At 37.5% G+C, this 21,963-nt stretch overlaps 1 protein-coding gene across 4 annotated transcripts in view; it reads right to left on the reverse strand.

Moving 5' to 3' along the window:
* Positions 1-21,963, reverse strand: part of pkp4 (plakophilin 4) — a 92,945-nt gene that overhangs the window by 42,281 nt on the left and 28,701 nt on the right. For 3 of the 4 annotated variants that reach the window (XM_088001359.1, XM_014996953.2, XM_088001362.1), the window contains exons 3-5: positions 12,102-12,214; positions 6,547-6,581; positions 1,551-1,682 (exon numbers count right to left, since the gene is read on the reverse strand). In XM_088001359.1, coding sequence (XP_087857485.1) covers positions 1,551-1,682; positions 6,547-6,581; positions 12,102-12,214 — 280 coding nt within the window. The remainder of the gene's footprint in view (positions 1-1,550; positions 1,683-6,546; positions 6,582-12,101; positions 12,215-21,963) is intronic. The other variant, XM_014996960.2, reaches the window with a different exon arrangement.

Below are 21,963 nucleotides of genomic sequence, written 5' to 3' on the forward strand. Positions count from 1 at the left end.
TTCAATTGAATTTAGATCAGGGCTTTGACTGGGACATTTCATGCTTAAATATGCTTAGAATTAAACCATTATATATTTTTTGCCTTTGCTGAATATTTGTGATTGCTGTCCTGTTGGAATGTATAACTCCTCCCCCATCTCATGTTGGAGCATTTCACAGGTTTTCTTCCTGGATTGCCCCGTATTTGACTCTATCCAGATTCCAATAGACTGTGAACAGCTGCCATCTTCCTGCCATCACCATGTTTCACCATAGGGATGGTGTATTCTGGGTGATATGCAATGGTAATTTTCCAACTACACACAGGGTTTTTGCATGTAGGCCACAGAGTTCAGTTTTGGCTTTATCTAATCAGAGCCCCATGCAATGTCCCTTACATGGCTTATGACAAACTGTAAAAAACTTATGTTTTACCCTTCTTGCTACTTTCCACATTCCCATTGATACATCTTTCTACTTCCGATGTGGATTTCCACCAGTAGTACGGTCCACAGTACTCTTGGCAACAGTTGGACTCTCACTGGCTGCAATAAATGGAGAATGATACAAATGCATTCCACTATTTTCGGATTTTTAATTCCAAAGCACCTTATAAACCTTTCTTCCACTTTAAAATGCATATTTTCTGCAAAAGTGTCAAATAGGATCCCAATAAATACAAAAAATGGCACTGAAATTTCTACCTCTTGGGAACATTTTCACCTCTCTACCAAAAGCAAGGCATGTGTGAAAACAACAATTTATAGGTGCAACAATTCATAAGAGAAGTCATGAAAGCTTGCAGCTTGCTTTGAGGATAAAGTGAGTGCTAGTGATGTGCAATTACTACAGTTTATTGTGATCTTTAAATCCTTTTTGACATAGGAATTTTAATATATCATGATGAAAATAAACTCTACATGGTGTCTACATACATCAATAAAACTGCACTACCTTATGTAACTGGCATCTCAAAACAGCCTGTTCAATAACTGGTAAGTTGTTTTATATTAATTTTTGTGTTTTTATTTTTATTTTTATTTTTTTTATCTAGAGCAGAATTGATGCACTATCCCAACTATTCTATCTATGCCTAAAGACTGGAATGAATACCCTTTTATCATCACTTTTATTGTGTTTTCATGATAGACTGTTAAGTCTATATTGGCCATCCCTTGTAAGTGGGATGGATGATTATGTGCTACAATAAGATTATGTGTAGAACACTATGCATCTGGTGGGGTCTGTGCTTCTATGCTAACTAGCTGTGTAACAAATAAAATTCCCCATCTTTCTGAATCTGCAGCATTCAAAAGGAAAGTACAAAAGGAAACAGCGGCATAACTGTCGTGTTTCAAAGACGCCATGTTTCAATGTGATTTAAATAGGGAGGAGAAAACAGACTTTACAAGTGTAAAAAGTAAATAACTATTTAGAGATTGAACTAAGCAGTTCAATCTCTAACTATTACAGATAGTTAGAGATTACGTCAATGCTGAGCACAAAAAAAAAAAAGAACCAACCATGTAATAGAAAGCTGCAAAAGAATAGACAGAATATAATAACAGACCCTCACTTTCATGAAGGGAGGACTGCTCCGGGGAGTAGAGAGACACCTGCTCTGACTCAGCCCTGATTCGGTAGCTGGGCGACTGAGAGCTGTCAGTCACTCGAGACTTGGTATCCCCCGACGCAGAGGTATCTGCACGAACACAGCAGAGCCAACAGTCAAACAGAGACAAATACAAACCACAGAATGAGTTTGATAATTTATTAGTCATTAAACCTAATATTTTTCAGCTAAGAGGAAACGATGCAAACAGTGATTTCTGCAACATTAGTTTCATCACTGTGTACAGCTACACTCGTTAAACTTTACAGCCTTACTCATTTAGAAATATTAGATTAGGTAGAAACAATCAGACCCCTCTAAAAGTTGTCTCCATTTCTGTATGTTTATTAAATCAACTACTTTAAGTCAGAAACTGGGAACCAGTGTCCATGTGCACAACGTTTCCCATAACCGATGTAAGCAGGAAAAGAATCAAGTTCTCAGGAAAAAAAAGAAGAGAACACTCAGTCAAACAAACACTGTGTGTCTGGTTGTGTTAAATCTTGCAGTGTGTGTGAATGAAATCTGAATCCTATGAACAAGTTGTCACTGTTGTTAAAGCTGACCTGTTGAATAAAGCTGTTAACACCAGACAAAGACTGGTTGACAACTTGAAACTTTGCACTTCCACATCGAGACATCTAAGAGAGCCAGACTATTGACAGAAGGGAATAATTCAAATCAGGCTATGGAGGCGCTTCAGGTAAAATGTCAGAATACACATTGGGCGTTCCTGTGATAGAAGGTCAATTTTTCCACAACCTGGGTGTAGAAAACCTATGTACATTCATTTTCAACCCAATTCAGAACAAGTTATAGTTCCAATTTTGTAACAGGGCTTCTAAAAGTAAACATTTCAACTTTCTCAAGCTTAAATTTCCATTAATTTCACATCTAAATTAATAAGGGTTAATAAAAAAAAATATGGGAGTATTGTCTAGATAAAAATATGAAATGACAGAAGGAAGGAAAGAAGGAAGGCAGGCAAAGCACAAGGAAGGAAATAGAAAGGAATCAAAGCAGGAGAGAGAGGAAGCTGTATAACCAAATTTAAGACCTTTCTAGACAGCATAGCATCCACTGTACAATTAATGCATAAATATAGTCATAGATAAGAATAGAGAGAAATAGCTATCCAGCTGCTCTAAAAGAGGTGCAACACTGACCTAGCCCTAACCCAAGTCCATATGTCTGTTTGTGAAGGCAGAACACAAAGTTTTATTTTGTCATGCCAAGATACCACATAGTGGTTTCTAGGTTTCTACGAAGACTTTGTGTCCACAAGAGCCCACTCCTTGTGTAACCCAGGTTAAAATAGCCTCTTCATAAAAATAATAGTAAATTAGATAAATAGGAAATAAATGAATAGGAAAATAAATAGGGAATTAATCGATCTTAAAATTGTTATTCTCTTATTCTGAAGGGTCACATTTATGTGTAACCCACGTGACTAGCTTCAGCCAATCGGGTTGCTACGTTCTCTGACATGAGAGAAAGCAAGCAGAGAGCGTGAAGCAAGCAGAGAGCGCAGAAGCAAACGGGATTGTGCTGAAAAGAAAAGACAGATAAGAGAAATTGAGCACTCGTAGCTGATTTGCTGTCTAAGACGAGTTTGTTCTTTTTATTTCTGGAGAAGGAGCTTTTCCCATATTTTTCTCTCACCCTGACTGCGTTCGGGATCATTTTTTGTGTTGTGGAACTGGACTTGGAGTCTCGGATCGTCACTGAACTGAACCCTCCTAAAGAGTCTCGGATCATCACTGAACTGGATCTTCCTAAGGAGAACGAGATGGCGAGCCAACCCTGGAGCTAAAGACCATCAAGTAGGAGCTACGCCTTCTGCTGGACATTGCCAACCCTGCAACTTGGTATGACCTGCCCATGTTGTCATGCGTATTAGCAGTGGGTCACTGAAACAGAATTAACTGTTGGATCATCGGAAGAAACAAGACATCAATCTGATCTGAAGCACAGTTTGATCTGTCCTTTCTGAATTGTTCTGCTGTGTTGTTGTTTTGCTGTTATTGTTTTTTTTTTAACTCCTTAAGGGAAACACCAAAGAATTAAAAATAGATTAAACAGATTAAAACAAACTGTAAATCAAAATAGATAAATAGTATTAACTAGAACTTAAATAGAACTAAATAGTATTAACTAGAACCTAAATAGAACTATAACCTAGGTAAAATAAATAGTATCCTTAATTTAGATTTATAAAATACTCTGAAAGGAACTGGAAACTATTTTTCTTTTTTTTGAATTTGTGTCATTGTGTGTTAATTGTGTAACATTGTTGTTGTTTATTCTTTTATTGTTCTTTAAACTAATAATAAGCCGGCTGTTTTAACTTAATTTTCTTTGGTCTGTGGTCATTAATTTAAACTACACTTCTCACTACTCCAGTAGCCGAACCTAGCTCTGGTCTTATTACAAATTTATTAACTGTAAACACATAGTGAGTGTTACACTTGCAATAACAGTGAGCTGTAGAAATGTACATCACTTCCCATGTTCCTCACTGTGCATACTGGCAAGACAAGTATGGATTTTTGTCCAACCTAGTGGTAAGTGGCACAAGATTGTGCACCCATCAAATAAATACTTGATTAAAGGTTGCGTTAAGAAAATGAAAGAATAGGTTACTACAGTTAAAAGACAAAAAAGATATTAATTTTAAGGCTTCTTACAACTCCTTACCAGGGGTACTAATATATATATAGCCAACAATGTGGTCATACTGTGTCTTGATTTTATTCATTAAAGTTGAAGCCAAACAGAGCAGAAGAGAAACAGGAAGAAACAGGAAGAGAGACAGACGGTATGCACAGAGGGAGCTTTAAAGCATCGTCAGGATCTCATGTTAATGTATGGCAGCAGATTTAGGTTTCCAATTCAGGACTGCCAAATGTAGCAGCTTCCTGGTTACAGATTACATTCCTGAAAGCAAGAAAGAGTTTGCCAGTGAAATGCAAAATAGTCATATTCAAACAAAATTTTAATTACTCTAAGGACAAGTTGCATATACCTATAGCATCAGCAAGCAAACTTTTTCCAGGTTGAAAAAAAGCATATGCGGCATATAGTGTCATTTAACTGAATTTACTGAATAGATGTCATCCATAGGGACGTGTTGCATAAGCTCAAAATAATAGCACTGATATTGTTTTATTTTATTTTTAAGAGATGGCAAAATATGCAATTTTAAAATAAGAGCATGCTTATTGCAAGACATGTAAATGAATTGAAAAAGTGAAAATAAATTAAAAAAGACAGATACACCAAAAAAAAACCAAAAAACAATTTTATTATTTAAACACTTATTGTAAAATAAATTATATAAAATCAATGTTTTTAGGGGTACATTTTTCTTTCCAAAATATAAGGGCATGCATTTTCAATTTGAGGATAAGATTACTTTTGTTTACTCTTAAATGTTCCTTCTCTCCTCAAAAACCTGTGCTTGCTTACAGTATACTCCTTAAAGCTGTGTTACTCATATTAGATGTAGCATCTCTTGCACAAATATTGTCTCTTCTGCTCCTGTTTGATTCCTTCACCTATTTGGACTTTGAGGATTTCAGAGGAGTGCAGAAAATATGATTCAACAAGGAATAATTTTGTTTTTGAGTGTAAAAGGAAAGTTTTGAGCAAGTGCAGTGAAATGTGGGAGTGGAAGTATGGGTTCCTACACTTAAAGTCAGACTTCAAACCATTTGCTGTTGGAAGACAAATTCCTCAAAAAATATAAATTAAACCCCTAATATTGTGAGAGGGTTCTTTTTATTAAAACTTTATACTGATGTATTTGTTTCATAATATCTAGTACTTTATCAAATTGTAGATATTCCAATTGGGTAGAGTTGTTTTTTGGCAACACAAATGAGTCCCTTATCATTTATTCAGATGTCAGTGCAATGACCAGTGCTGAGACTGACAAAGCTGGAATATGTGCTTGTTGTGCTCTGCTCTCGGTGGACATTAGGTGCGACTGCATTGACATTTCCAGAGGCAAGAAGACTTTCTGCAGTATCTCGTCTGTCACAGGAGGAGAATACAAGGCTCACGAATTCACTAAAAATCTGAGAAATAAGCTCTAAACCCATAACCCAGAGTTAAACTGATCTAAAATCTAAAATGTGCACAATCAAATGTGACTGTGATTTATCATCTCTATTATGATTATCAATCAACTCATTGCTAAAAACTCAGTAATTGCGATTAATCCCACATGCTGGTATGCCACTAATGAAACGCTTTTAGCAAGGAACTGAGGAGCAGACAGCAAATGAAAAAGGGGAGTAATATTAATATTCCCAGTGCATATGTACAACTCTAACCCCCCATAGGCTCCCTCTGACAGAATCGACAATAAAAGATTAATGACCAGAGCAAAGATTCTGCTTTGCTCTATCTAATTAATAAGCGATTAAAGATATTATTACATGTTTTTTCAATATCAGTTCTCCTCTAAAGATCTGATAAAGATGGGGCCTAAACAAAAAGATACTAGAGGGTGCAGGGGGAAATCCTTTTATGACATGTCACTGATTGTTTTGTTTGGAGGGAGCAGAAGCAGCTTCAATAACTAGAAAAGCAAAAACAAACCCGGAGCTGTCAACTGCTTTCTTGAAAAAAATTAATTTAAGTAAAGATTGCAGAGGAAATGTAAAACATGGCAGAAATACAATCCACATATAATATTGACAATATAAACAATGCCTGGTGCGTAGTTAATTTTTAGAATAGAGTTACTCTGAAAGCTCAGATGTGTAATAATATCAGTACATAAAAAAACACTGACAGACAGAACTTATTTCCTCCTGTCTTATTATTGCCATTTCACAAATTGTGCCATGGCAATTGTACTTTTCAACCATTTTAGTTAAAACTGGGGTCACAATTTAAACACTTCCTCAAACAATAGCAGTTCATTTTGTAGGTCTAGCCAACATACCTGCAGTTCGCCATGGCAGGGATTTCTCAGATGAGCTGCAAGGGGAAACAGAAATTATGAAAGTGAATCAATACATTTCTCCAGATAAAACAGAAGCGAGACACCTATTCCACTAACCGTTTTAAAATTAAGGGAATCAAGGAGAACAGAAAGTAATCACAGTTTTATTACAACATATTTCAGAACAAATTAGAAGCGATCATACTGCACAGCACATACAGAGATCCAGTCTGGAAGTTAAACATACCGACACAAACCTGATAGAAGAGTCCGCATTGACTCCAATGCAGAGATCATTTATCAGGGTAGCCATTCACAATAAAGTAATGCATGAGAATAATAACTTAGCCAGAAGTGCTGAAGGTTTGAGTTCATAAAACATCTGGAAACTTTCTTATACATTTACCATTTACATTTGTAAGCTCTTCCGATTTAATACTTTGTAGAACTGCCTTCATCTGCAATTACAGCTGCGAGTCTTTTTTTTTTTGTCTCTAACAGCTTTGAACACCAACAAAATTTGACAATTAATATTCAGTTCAGTCCAGACAGGATGGAGAGCGTTCATGAAAATCATTTTTCAAGTCTTGCCACAGAGTCCTAATTGAATTTAAGTTTGGACATTGACTGTTGTCCTACTGGAAGGTGAACCTCCTCTCCAGTCTCAAGTTCTGTCACAGCCTCCAACAAGTTTTCCTGCATATTTCGCTTGTATTTAGTTCAATCTGCCTTCCCATCAACTCTGGCTAGCAGTCCTGTTCCTGCTGAAGAAAAGTATCTTCACAGCATGATACTGCCACCACCCTTACATTTCAAATAGCACATTTTGGAAGATGTGCAGTGTGAGAGAGTTCAATTTTGGTGTTATACAATCACAGCATGTTCTTCCATATGTGCTTGGTCCCCTTCGTGACTTGTGACAAACTGCAAATGGGACTTTTGTACATCTTCCTTTCAATGATTGTTGTCTTCTTCCTTTTTTAAATACTTTCCCCCCCCCAACTACTGTTTATTAAACAGTACATGGACAAAAATGTCGTTTCACAACCCAACTCTGCTTTAAGCATTTCCACAACAATATCTCTGACCTGTCAACTGTGTTTCTCGATCTTCATAAAGATAATTTTGTTCTTTAAATGTTTTATTGCAATCCCCTGAGGCCTCAAAAGAACAACTGGATTCTTTTGAGAGTTGTATTGTAAAATACAACTGATTATACTAGCTTTTTTATTTAGGGGTGTAAAAATAAAATGGGCTTAAAAAAATTAAAAAAAAGACCAAGAGGTTTTAATGCATGACTATGGAGTGGAAGAACATGTTTTTCTAGACTACAGTGCTACATGTTGCATTGTAGCAATGTGCTAAAGTTACTGAGGTATTAATACTAATGCAAAGCACTGTAGTGCAAGGTAACGCCACACATTTTCCTTTTCTGGTCTGGAAATAAAAACTTGAAAATGCCATGATGCTAGTTAGCTGTGTTACTGTATAAAAACACCTGACGCTAGACATCAATGAAACCCTTTCTGACCAAGACGAGTATCACCTGCCAGGTATTATGACAAGCAGAAGACATTGAAGCAGTGCAACAACGATAGCTTCTGTTTGCTGATCATTAATATCAAGCATTAGCTGTTGCTAGTACTGGTATATTTTCTGCAAGGTGACACTAAATGAGCTTTAGTAAGAGAAGCTCTCAGAATTTTAATGAGGAAGTTGCCAATTAAAGAAAGGAAGTTGGGAGAGTTGTGGTCCACTGAACCGTAGCAGATGGAGTAAAAGAATCACTGATGATCATCATCATCACGATGGCAATGTGTCTATATGCTGAAAGCTGACCACAGACTTGGAAAAGGTGCTGCTGTTAAAAGTAAAACCGCCACGATGCACAATAAGCCTCTGTCTTATAAACACTCAATTTCCTATGAAGCATCTCTGCTAGTGAGCAACTAGCCAAGTGGGATTTCAACATTTTCAAGCTTTTTGACAGAGGACATATTTGATGACCATCGGGTTTATTCTTGCAGAAATTAAGTTAGTTACCAGAACTACAAGTTTTATGAAGTGACTCTCATCAGAACCTTTAACTGTCCTCTCACCTCAGCCGCAGTCCTGCTGTGCTTTTTAAGCCAGTCAATGTGATTTCTAGCTTTAAAGCTGACCTCTATTCAAACACAAATATCCTGTGAAGAACATTTCATTTGTCCTTCTCTAGCTTCAACAAAAGATGGGTAACTAGTGTGAAATGTATTCTTATAGGATTTACAGGTGGTCCTTTTGCCCTGGTGAATAAGTAAGAGCATTTACATGTGGGAGGCTTAACTGATTTCAAAAGCTAAACTCTAAAGTGTAATCTAGTGACAGCACTATATCCTATAGTGCTGTCACTAGATATAGATAGAATATCATATTTTCCGCACTATAAGGTGCACCAGATTATAAGGCGCATAGTATATGATACAGTTACGGTTGTCACCTGCCCCTTTGTTCCGTACTCTATAGATGTGGATGTGTAATAATAAAGAAGTAATCCCCGAGTACTTTATATAGTGGGCTGCCCCAGGTATTGTTTCACTCACTGTGTTGGCGATATTGTGCCCAACTGCCTTCTGGGTAACACAGACCAACCAACACGCTGCCACTGCAGTCTCTTTTAGGTGTGCCTTATAGTGCGGAACATACGGTACTAGATACAGATAGAAAATATTTTCCTAGGTAAACGTAATTATCAAACAGCTATTTACTTTGCCATTTATCTGAAAAAAAAAAAAAAAAAAAAAAAAAAAAAAAAGAGGATAATTTGTGTTCATTTAGAAAGACACTCAAATCTTGCAAATATACAAAAACATTTCAGGCCCTGTCTTTGCTTACATTGTTTAAAAACAAAAAGCAACTTATTAAAAGTTAATGTTCTGCTGATGAGGACATTTTAAGCTGCTTACCTCCACAATTAGGATATTTCAAAGCAATGTCAGCATGCTTGTGATTATGTTATGAGAAAACTGTGACGACATGGGCTTTAGTCATTTTCCTCTTAATTAACTGTCTAACTTCAGACGACTGGCAAATATCGCATGCACCTTGTGGTTCTGTCTCTTTGACAGGCATGCCAATTTTAATTAAAGCTGTTGAGCTGAAAAAATAAAACGCATGCAAACCAACAAGACAATATGAACCCAAATTAGGTATTGTAGCTTTCCCTTTCAAATGCCTAATTTCTATAACTCCAAAATGATGCCCAAAATTGACATTAGTAAGAACTATCAACAGTGATGTGGATCAATGTTCTAGACTTCACCCCTAAAAGCAAAGTTTTTACAACACAAAGTCCAAATAAAAGGCCTGAAAGCTTTTTTCCAAGAATTTAAGTCCACACCTATAAAGCACTCCCTCTTCAAACAAGAAAAAAAAGGGGAAATGGACACTCAGTGGTGCAGACTGCAGGTATGCAGGCTGGAGAGTATGGACTGCCTCAGGGCATCGGGGTTATTATCACAAAGATAGAAAATATCACACAAAGCCATTACGCCACATATCTAGCTTTAGCCCTACAGTATCACAGTCCATTATACAATGAATTCAACTCAGACGCTTCATCGAATGCACAGGTCTGTAAGGACATTGAAAGGCCTTTAACTGGCTTGGCGTCTCTTCACACAATTAAAAAGTTTTACTTTCAAAAAGCACAAAAAATGTCTGTCATATCATTCCTACATTTTAAACGCCTTTTAGTGAGAAGCCTGAAAATTTGATGGTTAAGTTTTTACAAAATGTAAAGTATAAAATCCCTCCACAGCATTCCACTGTAACAGATAAAGTTTTTTTCTCGATAACAAAAGAGACAAATTTTGTTGTTTGGAAATATTTAGCAGTGAGTCAAACACAAAAAGCCAAATTGGGGAAACTAAAGAAGCATCAATCATCAAACTTAAAGGCAACACTGTTTTTAAACTAGTTACAAGGAGAACACCTGTTAAGCAACAGACTGCAGACTGACTACTGGAGCAGAGAACCTGACTAATTATCAGCTAACATTAGCTTATTATAATTGTGTTACTCTATAAAGAACATGTTTATTCAAAACATGAGAATATCATGCAAACAAAATTCCAAATCTAAATGTTCACTTCAGTAAAGTGTAAACAGACTAGATGGCATTATTTTAAACAATTCAGCTATAATTTGACTTAAAACACCAGATCCAAGCAGTAAATATTCCGAAAAAGCACCAACAGCTGTTAAGAAATAGGCTGCCAATATTGGGCCGCTACTCAAATTCCTATAAAATGAAATATGTTCTGCAGCATGGTTAGAAATGCATAGTTAAAGTTGAATCTAAATCATGTAATACATTTGGAATACAGTTTGATGGATGGAAATGGGAGTTAATCCATTATACCTACATAAAGACAGAGAATATGTGCTTGAAATCCTTTGTGATGACTCAGAGATGCTTCATATACTGTCGGTAAATACTAAGCCATTAATTCATCAGCAGACATTGAATATAGGTTTATTTCATGGCTGTTTTATTTTAAAAAGTCAAGCTGACTGTAAATTTTCTTCCTTCATTCCACCAGTCCATTTTCCACATGCTTTCTATTAAGTGAACTATTACTTACATTAGAAGTGAATATAAAAGTGGTAAGATGTCTAAGAGTGCAATAAAAAAAAAAGTTTATTCATTGTCTGAGTGATCTTTTTTCATCTTTGTTGAAATAAATTCAGTAAAAAATAACACTGATTAGAAATTACACTTCTAATCAGCAGCTTACTTCTGATTAGAAGCAAACTTAGAATAAATCTTAGAAAAAGCAGAGATTGTTTTTGCCTAATAGGATATCACATACACTGATTTTAACAAATGAACCTCACATACTTGAGCTAAAAAAGTGGACTGCCACGTAAAGTGCCTTGCTTTCACACCACAGGAGTTTTTTGTCCATTCCATCACATTACAACCACAAACACCAATGTATTTCATAATAATTCTGACAGAACAACACAAGGGCACGCATAATTAGCAAGGAAAGACAGGGTTTTCAAAATGTTTAGCCTAAAAACTTATTCAGCCTCCATAATTCTATACCCCCCAAATTAAATGATGTGCAGCTAATTGTCTGCATTTTTCAAAACCATGCATCATTTTTCTTCCACATTAAAATTATGCAATATATGGCACTGCTCTATCACATACATTTTCAATAAAATACATTGAAGTTTATTATGATGTAACAAAATGTGAAAAGGTTTAAGCAATATGAATATCTTTGCAAGGCAGAGTAGGTATGATGATTATGCAGTGCCTGATAAAGTGGGAACGTAGACATTTACTATCAGTTAGGATGGAATAGGCACGTAAAAAAAATTATACATTTACCTCAACTGCATACCAATTCATACACATGTGTATTAAATTTAAAGAAAAACTATAGAATTAAGATAATCTGATTACAATTCTATAATACCAGAAGGTTTCACACACTATACAGTGTGGTGTCTGCTGTGAAGGAAGGAAAAGCCATGTGTCATGTGTGTGCACAGCTTCTCATTACCTGCTGCTACCATCGCCTGGTGACTCGGCCCCAAGTCTGCATCTTTCCAGCTGATTGGCCACAATCTGCCTCTCCACTTCCAGCTCCCGGGTTAGCCGCTCAAATTGAAGCTCCTGCACATGAACACGACAAACACAAACATGTGACTCAAGGCTGAATTAATGTGAACAGAGACCTTTCTGCAGTTGCATCGACAAATACAACAAATGGGGAATGAAAATAAAGGCAGGTAACAGCTTGTTCCCACAGTGTTCTAGTAGTTTATAGGTACATGATGAAATGAGCCTTAAGTGAGAGACTCGGGTAACCCAGCGTCAAATAAGACAGTTTCTTCACCAAAAACTTTAGAAAAGTATGCGTGTATCCATACACAATCTAATATTTATAAACTTAAGCAGACTTTCATGTGGCCTATATGATAATGTCATTTTTGTAGCCCACACAGAGGAATAAGCACCACTTTAGTGGGTGATATTTAGCCTTCGTGGTGCTGTTCCTACGAGAGTTGGGGAGGAATCAGCATTTGACTAATTACCTACCATGAGCAAGCCCATTACTTGCATAGCTCTCTAGCTTCAAGCACTGCATCATGACACTCAGAAGACCCACAAGGTCCTCTGTTCACATAAAAATTATCACACACACACACACACACACACACACACACACACGCACGCACACACACACACTCTTATTTGCATATATCTGAAGCGCATTTTTATTCCAACTCAGATCTAATTTGGCAGAATAAAAAATATTTTTTTCCAATATTCTAGCGAAAAAGACCTCACTCACCATATCTCACTGCACAGATGGAGCGCTCCTATGCTTGCTATCCTTAGCTGTCCCATGTAATGACCATTACCGCGGTCAATTACATTCACAGCCGACAGCATACACAAACAGACATCCACACTCTGCAGCTATCTGCAGCTTTTGTGACCTGTCTGAGGACATTTAGTCACCCTACATCACCAAGACCATCCTACATTTCACACCTCTGCTGTGTTCCCCTGGGGATGCACCGAAACTTCCCCTCCACATCGCAGACTCCTTACCCCTCCCCCAAACTACCACATTATACTCTCCACTGCTCACCTCTCCTTTGCTCTGCTTCTGCTGAAGATATGTGAACCTTGACTGCAGTGAGAGGGAGCTTACAGGAAGAAAAACTGCTACATCCTGTTTCCTTAACATAAAGGGACTGCTACTTGGATTCAGTGTCTTACCAAGGTGTTCACGCCACTTGGATATTTCCACATTTCATCACACTGCAACTGCAAGCTTCTGTTAGTTGAATTTTATATGAAAGACCAGCACAAATAGTGCATATCATTCAAGCAATGAGAGCAAGTTAGTTTTGAAGCATGGTATTAACTGCACAAGGTAACAACAACCATGTGTACTAGATACTACAGAGAACAGATCAAATGTATGGTGGAAAAAGACACCAAAATGAAAGGCACACTGCCTAGCTGAACAGTGAGATCTCAGAGATTGGCTGTTCCCCGCAAATGTCACTATTCTTAGGCCTGCCACCTCTATGCCTTCTTTCTTCTAAGCTTATAATCCAATTGGAGGTTTGGCAAAATATCACCCGCTCACATCCAGCGACTTCAACACAGGCTTGTGGTGTGTGCAAGTAAAAGAAATTGCAACTGTTGCATCTTCTCAGGCACTATAGCAAAAAATATCTGTACATCATGGGATACTTACTGGCTTTCAGACTAGCAAGTAAGTGTTGGAAGTTTAACTTTTGATATTTAGATTTCCTTCTAGCCTAAAGCAAACTTCTTAAACCCCCAAGCTGTTTATTTTCTGTAGTAACAAGCGGAAAGGAGAATGTTCCAGAATTTCCTGCACTGAGCTGGATTTTCCACATCTTTTGTCTTGCTTGATGTAGTGGCTACGGTTCTTCGAGCTACAGCTCTAAACTGTAGACGTACTTGACTGATGTAAGCATTTTCTCTACAGTTACAGAGTATAGGAGGACTGCTGATGTTAGGACGAAAAAGGAACAAGACTCAATCAACACCGAACAAGAGTACATGTTTTCTTTCATGCTGAGTGTAGTATGTGTGTTTGTAACATCTACACCATAAAGGATTATATCCATGCCTCACACCCTTAGCCTCTCCCTGACACAAACGTTAAGACTAATATGCATATTGAGAAATATATAAGACGAAAGTGACAAAAATATACATTTTCATAATTTTTTCATTAACTCATGGACTTTCCAAACTTCAACACAAAAAAGACTAAAGGTTTTAAGCATAACTCACCACCAGTTCAGGCTAAGTCTAGGAGTAATAAGCAAAATGCTGATCCAACCATTGCAAGTCCAGTCTTGGTTCAAACCAGTCATAGCATCAGCAGAGAGAAAGAGAACAGTGGCAATAGGTTAGAGGCTTTCCTGCAGCAACGAGGCCCCAAATGCCTTTATTTGCCATTACAATGAGCCTGTTAGGCATGATTTGCCAGCAGTTCCAAAGCTGAATCAGATCCTATCCTCTTGTGTCCTTTGACAGGCCCTAAAGAAAGATGACACATGGCAGTAGATCAAACTAGAAACACGTACAACTCCCCCTGTCTTTTCTATGGGCGCTGCTGACAACACATGACCCATCTGCAGCGCCTGAAGTGGTTTCTGCCCACTGCTGCTTCAGCATTCACGAGAGAAGCTCAACACGCACTCGTCCAAAATGATGTACATCTACTTTACATTAATTCAGGAAGACCAATGTCCTCCTATATACACGAATGCAGGCAATATATTTCCATTATGCAACAAGATTGTCAAACACCAAAAAAAATGCTAATTGGAAATATTGCTTCAGAACATAAAGCAGTTGAAATGCACACTCAAAATAAACATTGAGAATTACTGATATGCAGAAAACTACTCACAGACCTAAATACAACCTCAAAGCATAATTTATTAAAAATGTGGACATGAGTGGACTTTTCCAATTTACAGTTGTAGATATTTTAATACATATTTGACATGACACTGCCGTTTTAAATAAGATGGCATGATTTTTTTTTTTTATTCGAAACCATAAACAGAAGTTTAAAAAAAGGTTCTGGCCTATGTAACAACTTAGGTGTCATAACTAACTCAATGCATTCAGCATTCAGCCCCCCCCACCACAAACACTCTCTTTAGTGGGCAATATTCAATACTATGCATTTAATTATTTAACAATACTTTTGGCTAAAACAATAATTTAGAGTATTATAGTGCAGGTTTATCAAGTGAATAATAAACTTATCTCCAAATGTGAGTCTAATACTAAAAAGCTTATTTTGAGGTTTTCACGATTAGAAATAAAAATAAATAAATGAATAAAATTTTGCTTTAGAGGGTGATCAAAATAAGTTCAGCCTCCATAAAAACTGTGAAATGGCTCTGTGTTGCAGATATAAAAGCAGAAGCTAACTTGTGGCTTTGCATTTACTTGTTGGTCTCACTGTAGAGAATGATCTCGTCTTCAGGCAATTCTAACTTAATTGTAAACTAAACCACATTATTGTGTCACCCATTTGCTTTTTAATTCTCTTTTCTCAATTCTGTTTTAGTTTAGTTGTAGTTCTAGCATGCTGAACTACAACTTGCATCCCCTGAGATCTTTGCTGCTCATGCTAGGAACTTAACTACAATATAGGAACTACTGCTTAGACATCCACTTTAAAACATTAGGTAGATAAATTGCCTAATTTCTCTACGTCTGTCCGGCTTTCTTCTCCTGAAAGTGGCAGGTTCTTACTTTAATACAGAATGATTACTGTTAAGTTTATCAATAATATTGTAAGGTGTGTAGAAATGGATTTTGAGTAGTATAATCAACAACATAACAAAATGACAGACATATAAACAATGTCTAAAACTGACCTGATCATCAACTGGAACAAACTCAAGATGGGAGCTCGTTTGTGATATACGAATCCATTTAGCATAACTGGTGCAGATGGCTTTCCCACTTAACCAAAGAATCTAACAGAAATTTGTTTGTTCATTAAGTGGCAATGAGGCCTGACAGCTCTGCACCCCCACTGCATTTCCTTGCACCACTGCAGTGATGCAAGGAAATTCCAGCCAGAGACAGAAACTGCTGCACAGTAGGAGAATGACAGCAGAGGTTAAAGGATGCCTGCAGCAGCAGAGACACGGAAAAGCCGGCCTTAGGGGTGAAAGAAGACAACAAGCCTTGGAGCAGGCTGTTAGAGTAGACCTGGAGGAACCGGGCATTATAATTATTTAGGAAAGCTGCATACAGTCACACCTATTTTTCAGTCCAGAGTTTCATTCACCATATTTTTTTTTTTGTTTGTTTTTTGGATGATGGGAGGTTTCATGAGCCTTTTCCACCAAATGTAGACTCTCAGTTAGTAAAAGGAGGCTGGCCTATGATCAATCTATTTGTGAAAGGTATTTGAGTGTGATACATTCTGGCATCTTTTTTAACAAAAAAAATCTGTTCATTAGATCAATATTTAAAAATTTTGAAATTGTAATGAAATTTATGATCAACAGGCTCCAACCAGCTTTATTAATAAGCAATAGTCCAAATCCCCTAATTTCTCTACCTTTTTAACAGGTCTTCTGTTGTTTGCAAGACAACCACTTTACCCAAAAATGTGTTTGAGTTATTTTCCTCTGATTTTGGGTATTTAAAAACATTTCAGACCGGTTATTACTCAAACTGAGACAACTCAACATGGATCTTCAAAAATGACCCACTAAAATGAGGTGTAAAAAGGAGGTTTCCAATTTCATTTTAGATTAACAATTAAAATGTCATTCAGGAATGACATATGTGGTGGATGCTATTAAAGGAGCTGTCATCTCCAGTGTAGTTCATAGCACAAAAGAGAATGACAGCGCTGTGAAAGACTGTCAATAACAAAGACTCCCTGAGTGGGAGGGTAAAGAAAAACCATGTTTTTATGAACACATTCATCAAAAACTTCAGATTTTTGTGAAGAAATTAATGCTGTGTATTTTTTTTTACCTTCCCTCCTCCAGGATGACATCACTAAATGAGATCTGATTGGGTTAGGCAAAATGACAAAACAGTAGGACATTTCAGGCCACTTTCTAAATTTCAACATACATTTATACCTCATTAACAATCAACTTTCTCAGAGAGAAGTTTACAAATTATGATGTTGATAAATTTAGATAATCTATGAAGGCCTCACAAATTTATAGAAGATCAGGCATAAAGTAATGGCCAGCAAATAATGTTTCCTTCCCCCTATATCGCAAAAACAGTTCTGGCCCACTGAGGCATGAACTGCGCTAGGCCCCTAAAGGTGACAGATAGTGATGTCTGGAGACGAGGAACACAAACTTCCTTCTATGTAGCTTATTGTTAGCTTTAATATAAAGTGAACTATTATATCCTTATTGGTAAGTTGCTTTACCCACCCACCAAGAGGTGCCGTGATGACGAGAAAAACCAGTGTTACTCATTCCACCTCTCAGTGGCAATAGTGGTATGCCTCTGTATACAATAAGCTGGGTCTTTCTCCCTAGAGCTCTGCTGCTAATATAAAAGCAGAGCCCAAACAATTGGTGTTTTATGGAAGAAAACGCAGATCAAATTGTCAAAGCAGTTTAGTACAAAAGCATTTTGTTGCCATTGAAAATCGGAATATTTGTACTTTTTGTTTTTAAAACTAACTTTTGAACTAGACTTGTTCTTCCTTTTGTGTTGTCGTTATAATAAATTAAAATAAAAAGCGTTTATACTACTAATCAAAATTCCGAGACATTAATCCAGTTAATAGGACCAACTGAATCCATAACTCCTCGACGGGAGGAAAACGCCTTATAAGGTGGAGCAGTGAATCCACACAGCCAGAGCAAATCTTGTACACCAGTGAACATGCAATTCCACTGAAAGATCAATAGTGTTGTGTCAGACAAAAAGAAAGTTGCTCTGGGCAATAATGAGAAGAGTGAACAATGTAGGGATTGTCAATCGAGAGACCAATGTAGTGAACAGAGATTGCACTTGTGTGACTACCTAAAGATCAGTCATTTAGAGAAAATCATCTGGAAGACATTTACAGTGGGTAAAAGGTGATGTGGAGACATAACCCTTGGTAGTGATTCAAAACAGGAGGTTTAACTAAACTCCACACATCTGTATAAGAGGACAACTCTTGCTCTCCAAAGACTGCATCCTCTGTGCCTGGTGTTGACAGTGCCAATGATTACAGTTATAATGATGATGATGATGACAGTGACGCTGATGAGTATTAGCAGGCTAGTTGAGGGGAGTGCTCCCATGGCTGTGTTTAAAGCGACAGCGCATCATGTCAGGCTAGAGCGCCGCTCCTTTGACTTTATGTCACATTGAAAGGAGATCCTCCTCTGCTCTCTTCTTCTATTTTCTGTTTTCAGCTGCACTGAGAGCCTCTTCTCACAAACTATTCACAGGTGACAGTCTCTCTGGCTCTCTCCGTCATAGCTACAGTCTAAGTATGTCCTTTTCACATATCCGAGCGTTTTTGTCTTTTCTTTGTGTATCTGAGCACTCTCCTTCACCTGCATCTCTCACCTATGAATATGCCTCACCCCCTCCCTCTAATGCTCTGCTCCCCCATGGGGTAATTGCTCGGAGCCAGGCTTCCATTTTTATGACTATAATCGAGGCCAGAATTTGTATGCCTCTAGATTTCTCCTTGCCTGTGTCACAGCGGCAGCGGCACGCAAAGGAAGGGAGATAAAACCCTCAGGACTGGAGAAAATCACTAGTCGATTGTAATTAGAGTTCTTATTTCGCCTATAGAAGTGGAACAGGCACCATCGCCTGTAGAGAGAACTCACCCCGTCTGCCGCTCTTATGGCATGGAAATGCAAAGTAGCAACATAACTGCCTCGAGCCTTTACCTTGACCCAAACTAATAACTCCTTTACCTAGGTCATTCAGACAAAGGTGAACTTGGCTTCATTAAAACAAGATGAAGGCTTGCATGGTTGTCTCAAGTGTGTCATGTTTTAGCCAGCACAAAGGAGCTTTAAACAGAACTTAAAGATGCAACAATGAAAGCAACAGTTCCATCAGTTCTTGAATGTGCAAAGAACATTCTGTATCTGTCTATGCCTAACTCAGGAGAAAACGGGGTCAAAAAGTCTGGCTCCCGTTTGTCAGGGAATGGCAAGAGGTACACAAACTGTTCATGTGCAATTGACTCAAACAGAGGAGGAAATTTCCAGTGTGGTGTGTTTTATTGTGAGGCGTTGCGCTGAGACACCAGAGTGAGTCCTTAGTGAGAGGCCTTTTTGCCAGCTGGGCCAGATGTGTAGATGTGTCTACAGCCACCGCTCTCTCAGCAGATAGAAACAGACAAAACACAAGTTTCTGAAGTTAACGGCCTAAAAGGTCTGCATAAAATATTAGGTGGGTTATTCTTTTTCAAACAATCATTTAATTTAGCAGGTAGGTGGATACCATTTTTAAAAATTAATTAATTTTGCAGGCGTGCACTGTAAAAATATAGGAAGACTGAGCTCAGAAAACACTGACAAAAAACTGGAGATAAGAGAGGATGTGGCACTGGCACAAACAAAAAAGAAACTGCATACTGCTCTTGTGTCTGTAGCAGCCTTACAGAGCCCCCCAAAGATGCTCACTCCCCTTCATTTTTTTTTTCACATTTTGTCAAGCCTCAATATATATGTAATTTTAGGTGAAAGCTCAATGATCAATTTTTTTTTTTGGTCTCATCTGGCAAGAACACCTTCTTCTGCCTGTTTGTGTTTCGATTAAAAGTCATCCTGTCCCTAATATTTATGCTGAGATTGAATTACAGCCATTTAAACTCAGTAATTTATCAAAATTGGATTTTATTTAGAAATATGAAAGTATAGAGGCTTGAATACAAATGTATCTGCTTGTAAAAAATGTGAACGCCATAAAGCTACCACATACAAACAAAATAAAAATATATCAACCTTTGTGATTGTAACATGAAAATAAGAAAAAGTTGAAGGACACAGTAGTTAACGCTCAATTAGGATGTTGGTTTTCAAAAAGACAAAAGCTTCTTCACCAGCTCCTGTTCCTCTGAGTTTTCCCAGCATAATGAGGATGTGCATATTAACCTATGTAAAAAAGAAACCCTGGAGGACTACTACAGACACTAAGTGCACATTAAGTAGGGCTTTTTGTGGACGATATAAAAGCTGGAAAAACTGAAGGGCCTTTGATTCCTGAAGCTAATTTTCTTGTGCAAAATGCATTTGAAAGCAGTTAATAGGTCAAAGTCATCACTGGAATGCTCTTAAATGAAATGACCTCCTAGGCACTGATGCCTGCATGGTGGGTTTAAAAGGATTCACTCAAGAGCCAAAACTACTGAACAGATTAAAAACCCCTTTGAGGTCCAACGTTGAACCATCTATTTCCTAAATGAATGTGGGTGTTAATAGGCAGCTGCTGATGGACTGTGGCACTTAAGGTGCCTCATTTATGAATGGTAAATAGAAATAGTAACTGCATTATAAATGCAAATACATGATCCAATACATAATTACATGAACTAAAGAACAGAACAAGTACGGACAGCCTCAATCCCGAAACAGTTGGATTGTTGTGTACATTGTAATAAACAGAACGCAATAAATTGCCCAAAATCTGACAGTTGAGGTTCAGGGCACTTGGAGTAAGTCAGTTCGGGAACCTAACATAGCAGACCATCAATGCTAAAAACCATTAATCCTAAAGCTCTCATATCACTCAATCACTCTCAGTGCATACAGTTCATTCTTCAGTCAGCAAGATACTTTTTAAAACCATATCACACAAGAAAGAATCCAAATATTAACATGCTGATCATTAGCATCTTTTCTGGGATGATATGGATTTAAGATAGAACAAAGCTGTTCAAATGATTGGAAATATTTTGGTTTTGTGGACACCATGTCCTGCAAGCTGAAGAGAAAATGGACTATATAGCTGGCTGTGAGCTCTCAGTTCAAAAGCCTGCATGTCTGATTATGCGGGGTACTTGACTCTCAATGGAACTTGAAACTTACAGAAAGGTACCATGAAAGCTAAAGTGCATCACTGGGTTTTAGACCCCAAAAAATCCATACGACATATTTTTTTCGTTTTTTGAGGAAGGTCAAGAAAACAGTGGCTGCATATATTACAGTAGTATGGCATTACAGTAGAGGAATAAAGGTCCAAGAGGGTCTGACTGCACTCTAACTTTCACAGCAAAATATGATGAAGACAACTCTTGGACTCTGAGTGGGTAGAATGATATTTCAAAGAAGGGAAAAAAAATTTACCCCAAGGTCCGGCAACCTGTCCACTCAGTTTCCACACTTTTGGCTGTCAGAGAAAGGTGCTTTTTGAGAAAGATTAGGACCATCAAATTCCAGACAAGGTAACAAATAGCAAAGGTTTTTACTTTAAACTGCGCAATATCATGAGCATTACCGTGATGTGTGCAAGGTTTGCAATATTAATAATAAGCAAATTGGCAACACCGCAAATGAACAAAACCAAGCTGCAACAGAGCCAGCATACACCATGCACTTCAATACAGCGCTGTGCACAAAGTGTCACCATGTTTTGTGCAGAGATGCACTTGGACAGGAATGGTGATACTTCACAGGATGATAGCTCTACCAACTTTCCCTGTGTCTACATAGTTTCATAATGTTCAGATAATACTTTTAGTGTATTAATACTGGATTTCAACATCGGTCTAAATTTTCATATTTGTGCATAGACCTCCAACAATTTCTTCTCTGTAGTTTAGAAAGTTAACACATAACAGCTCACTTTTAAAGTTAACCAGGGCAATAATTATACAAAAATCCAAAATTACATTCTAT

The sequence above is a fragment of the Poecilia mexicana genome, unplaced genomic scaffold (assembly GCF_051168715.1).
Source record: "Poecilia mexicana isolate PSO_F unplaced genomic scaffold, ASM5116871v1 scaffold_2, whole genome shotgun sequence".
Lineage (NCBI taxonomy): Eukaryota > Metazoa > Chordata > Actinopteri > Cyprinodontiformes > Poeciliidae > Poecilia > Poecilia mexicana.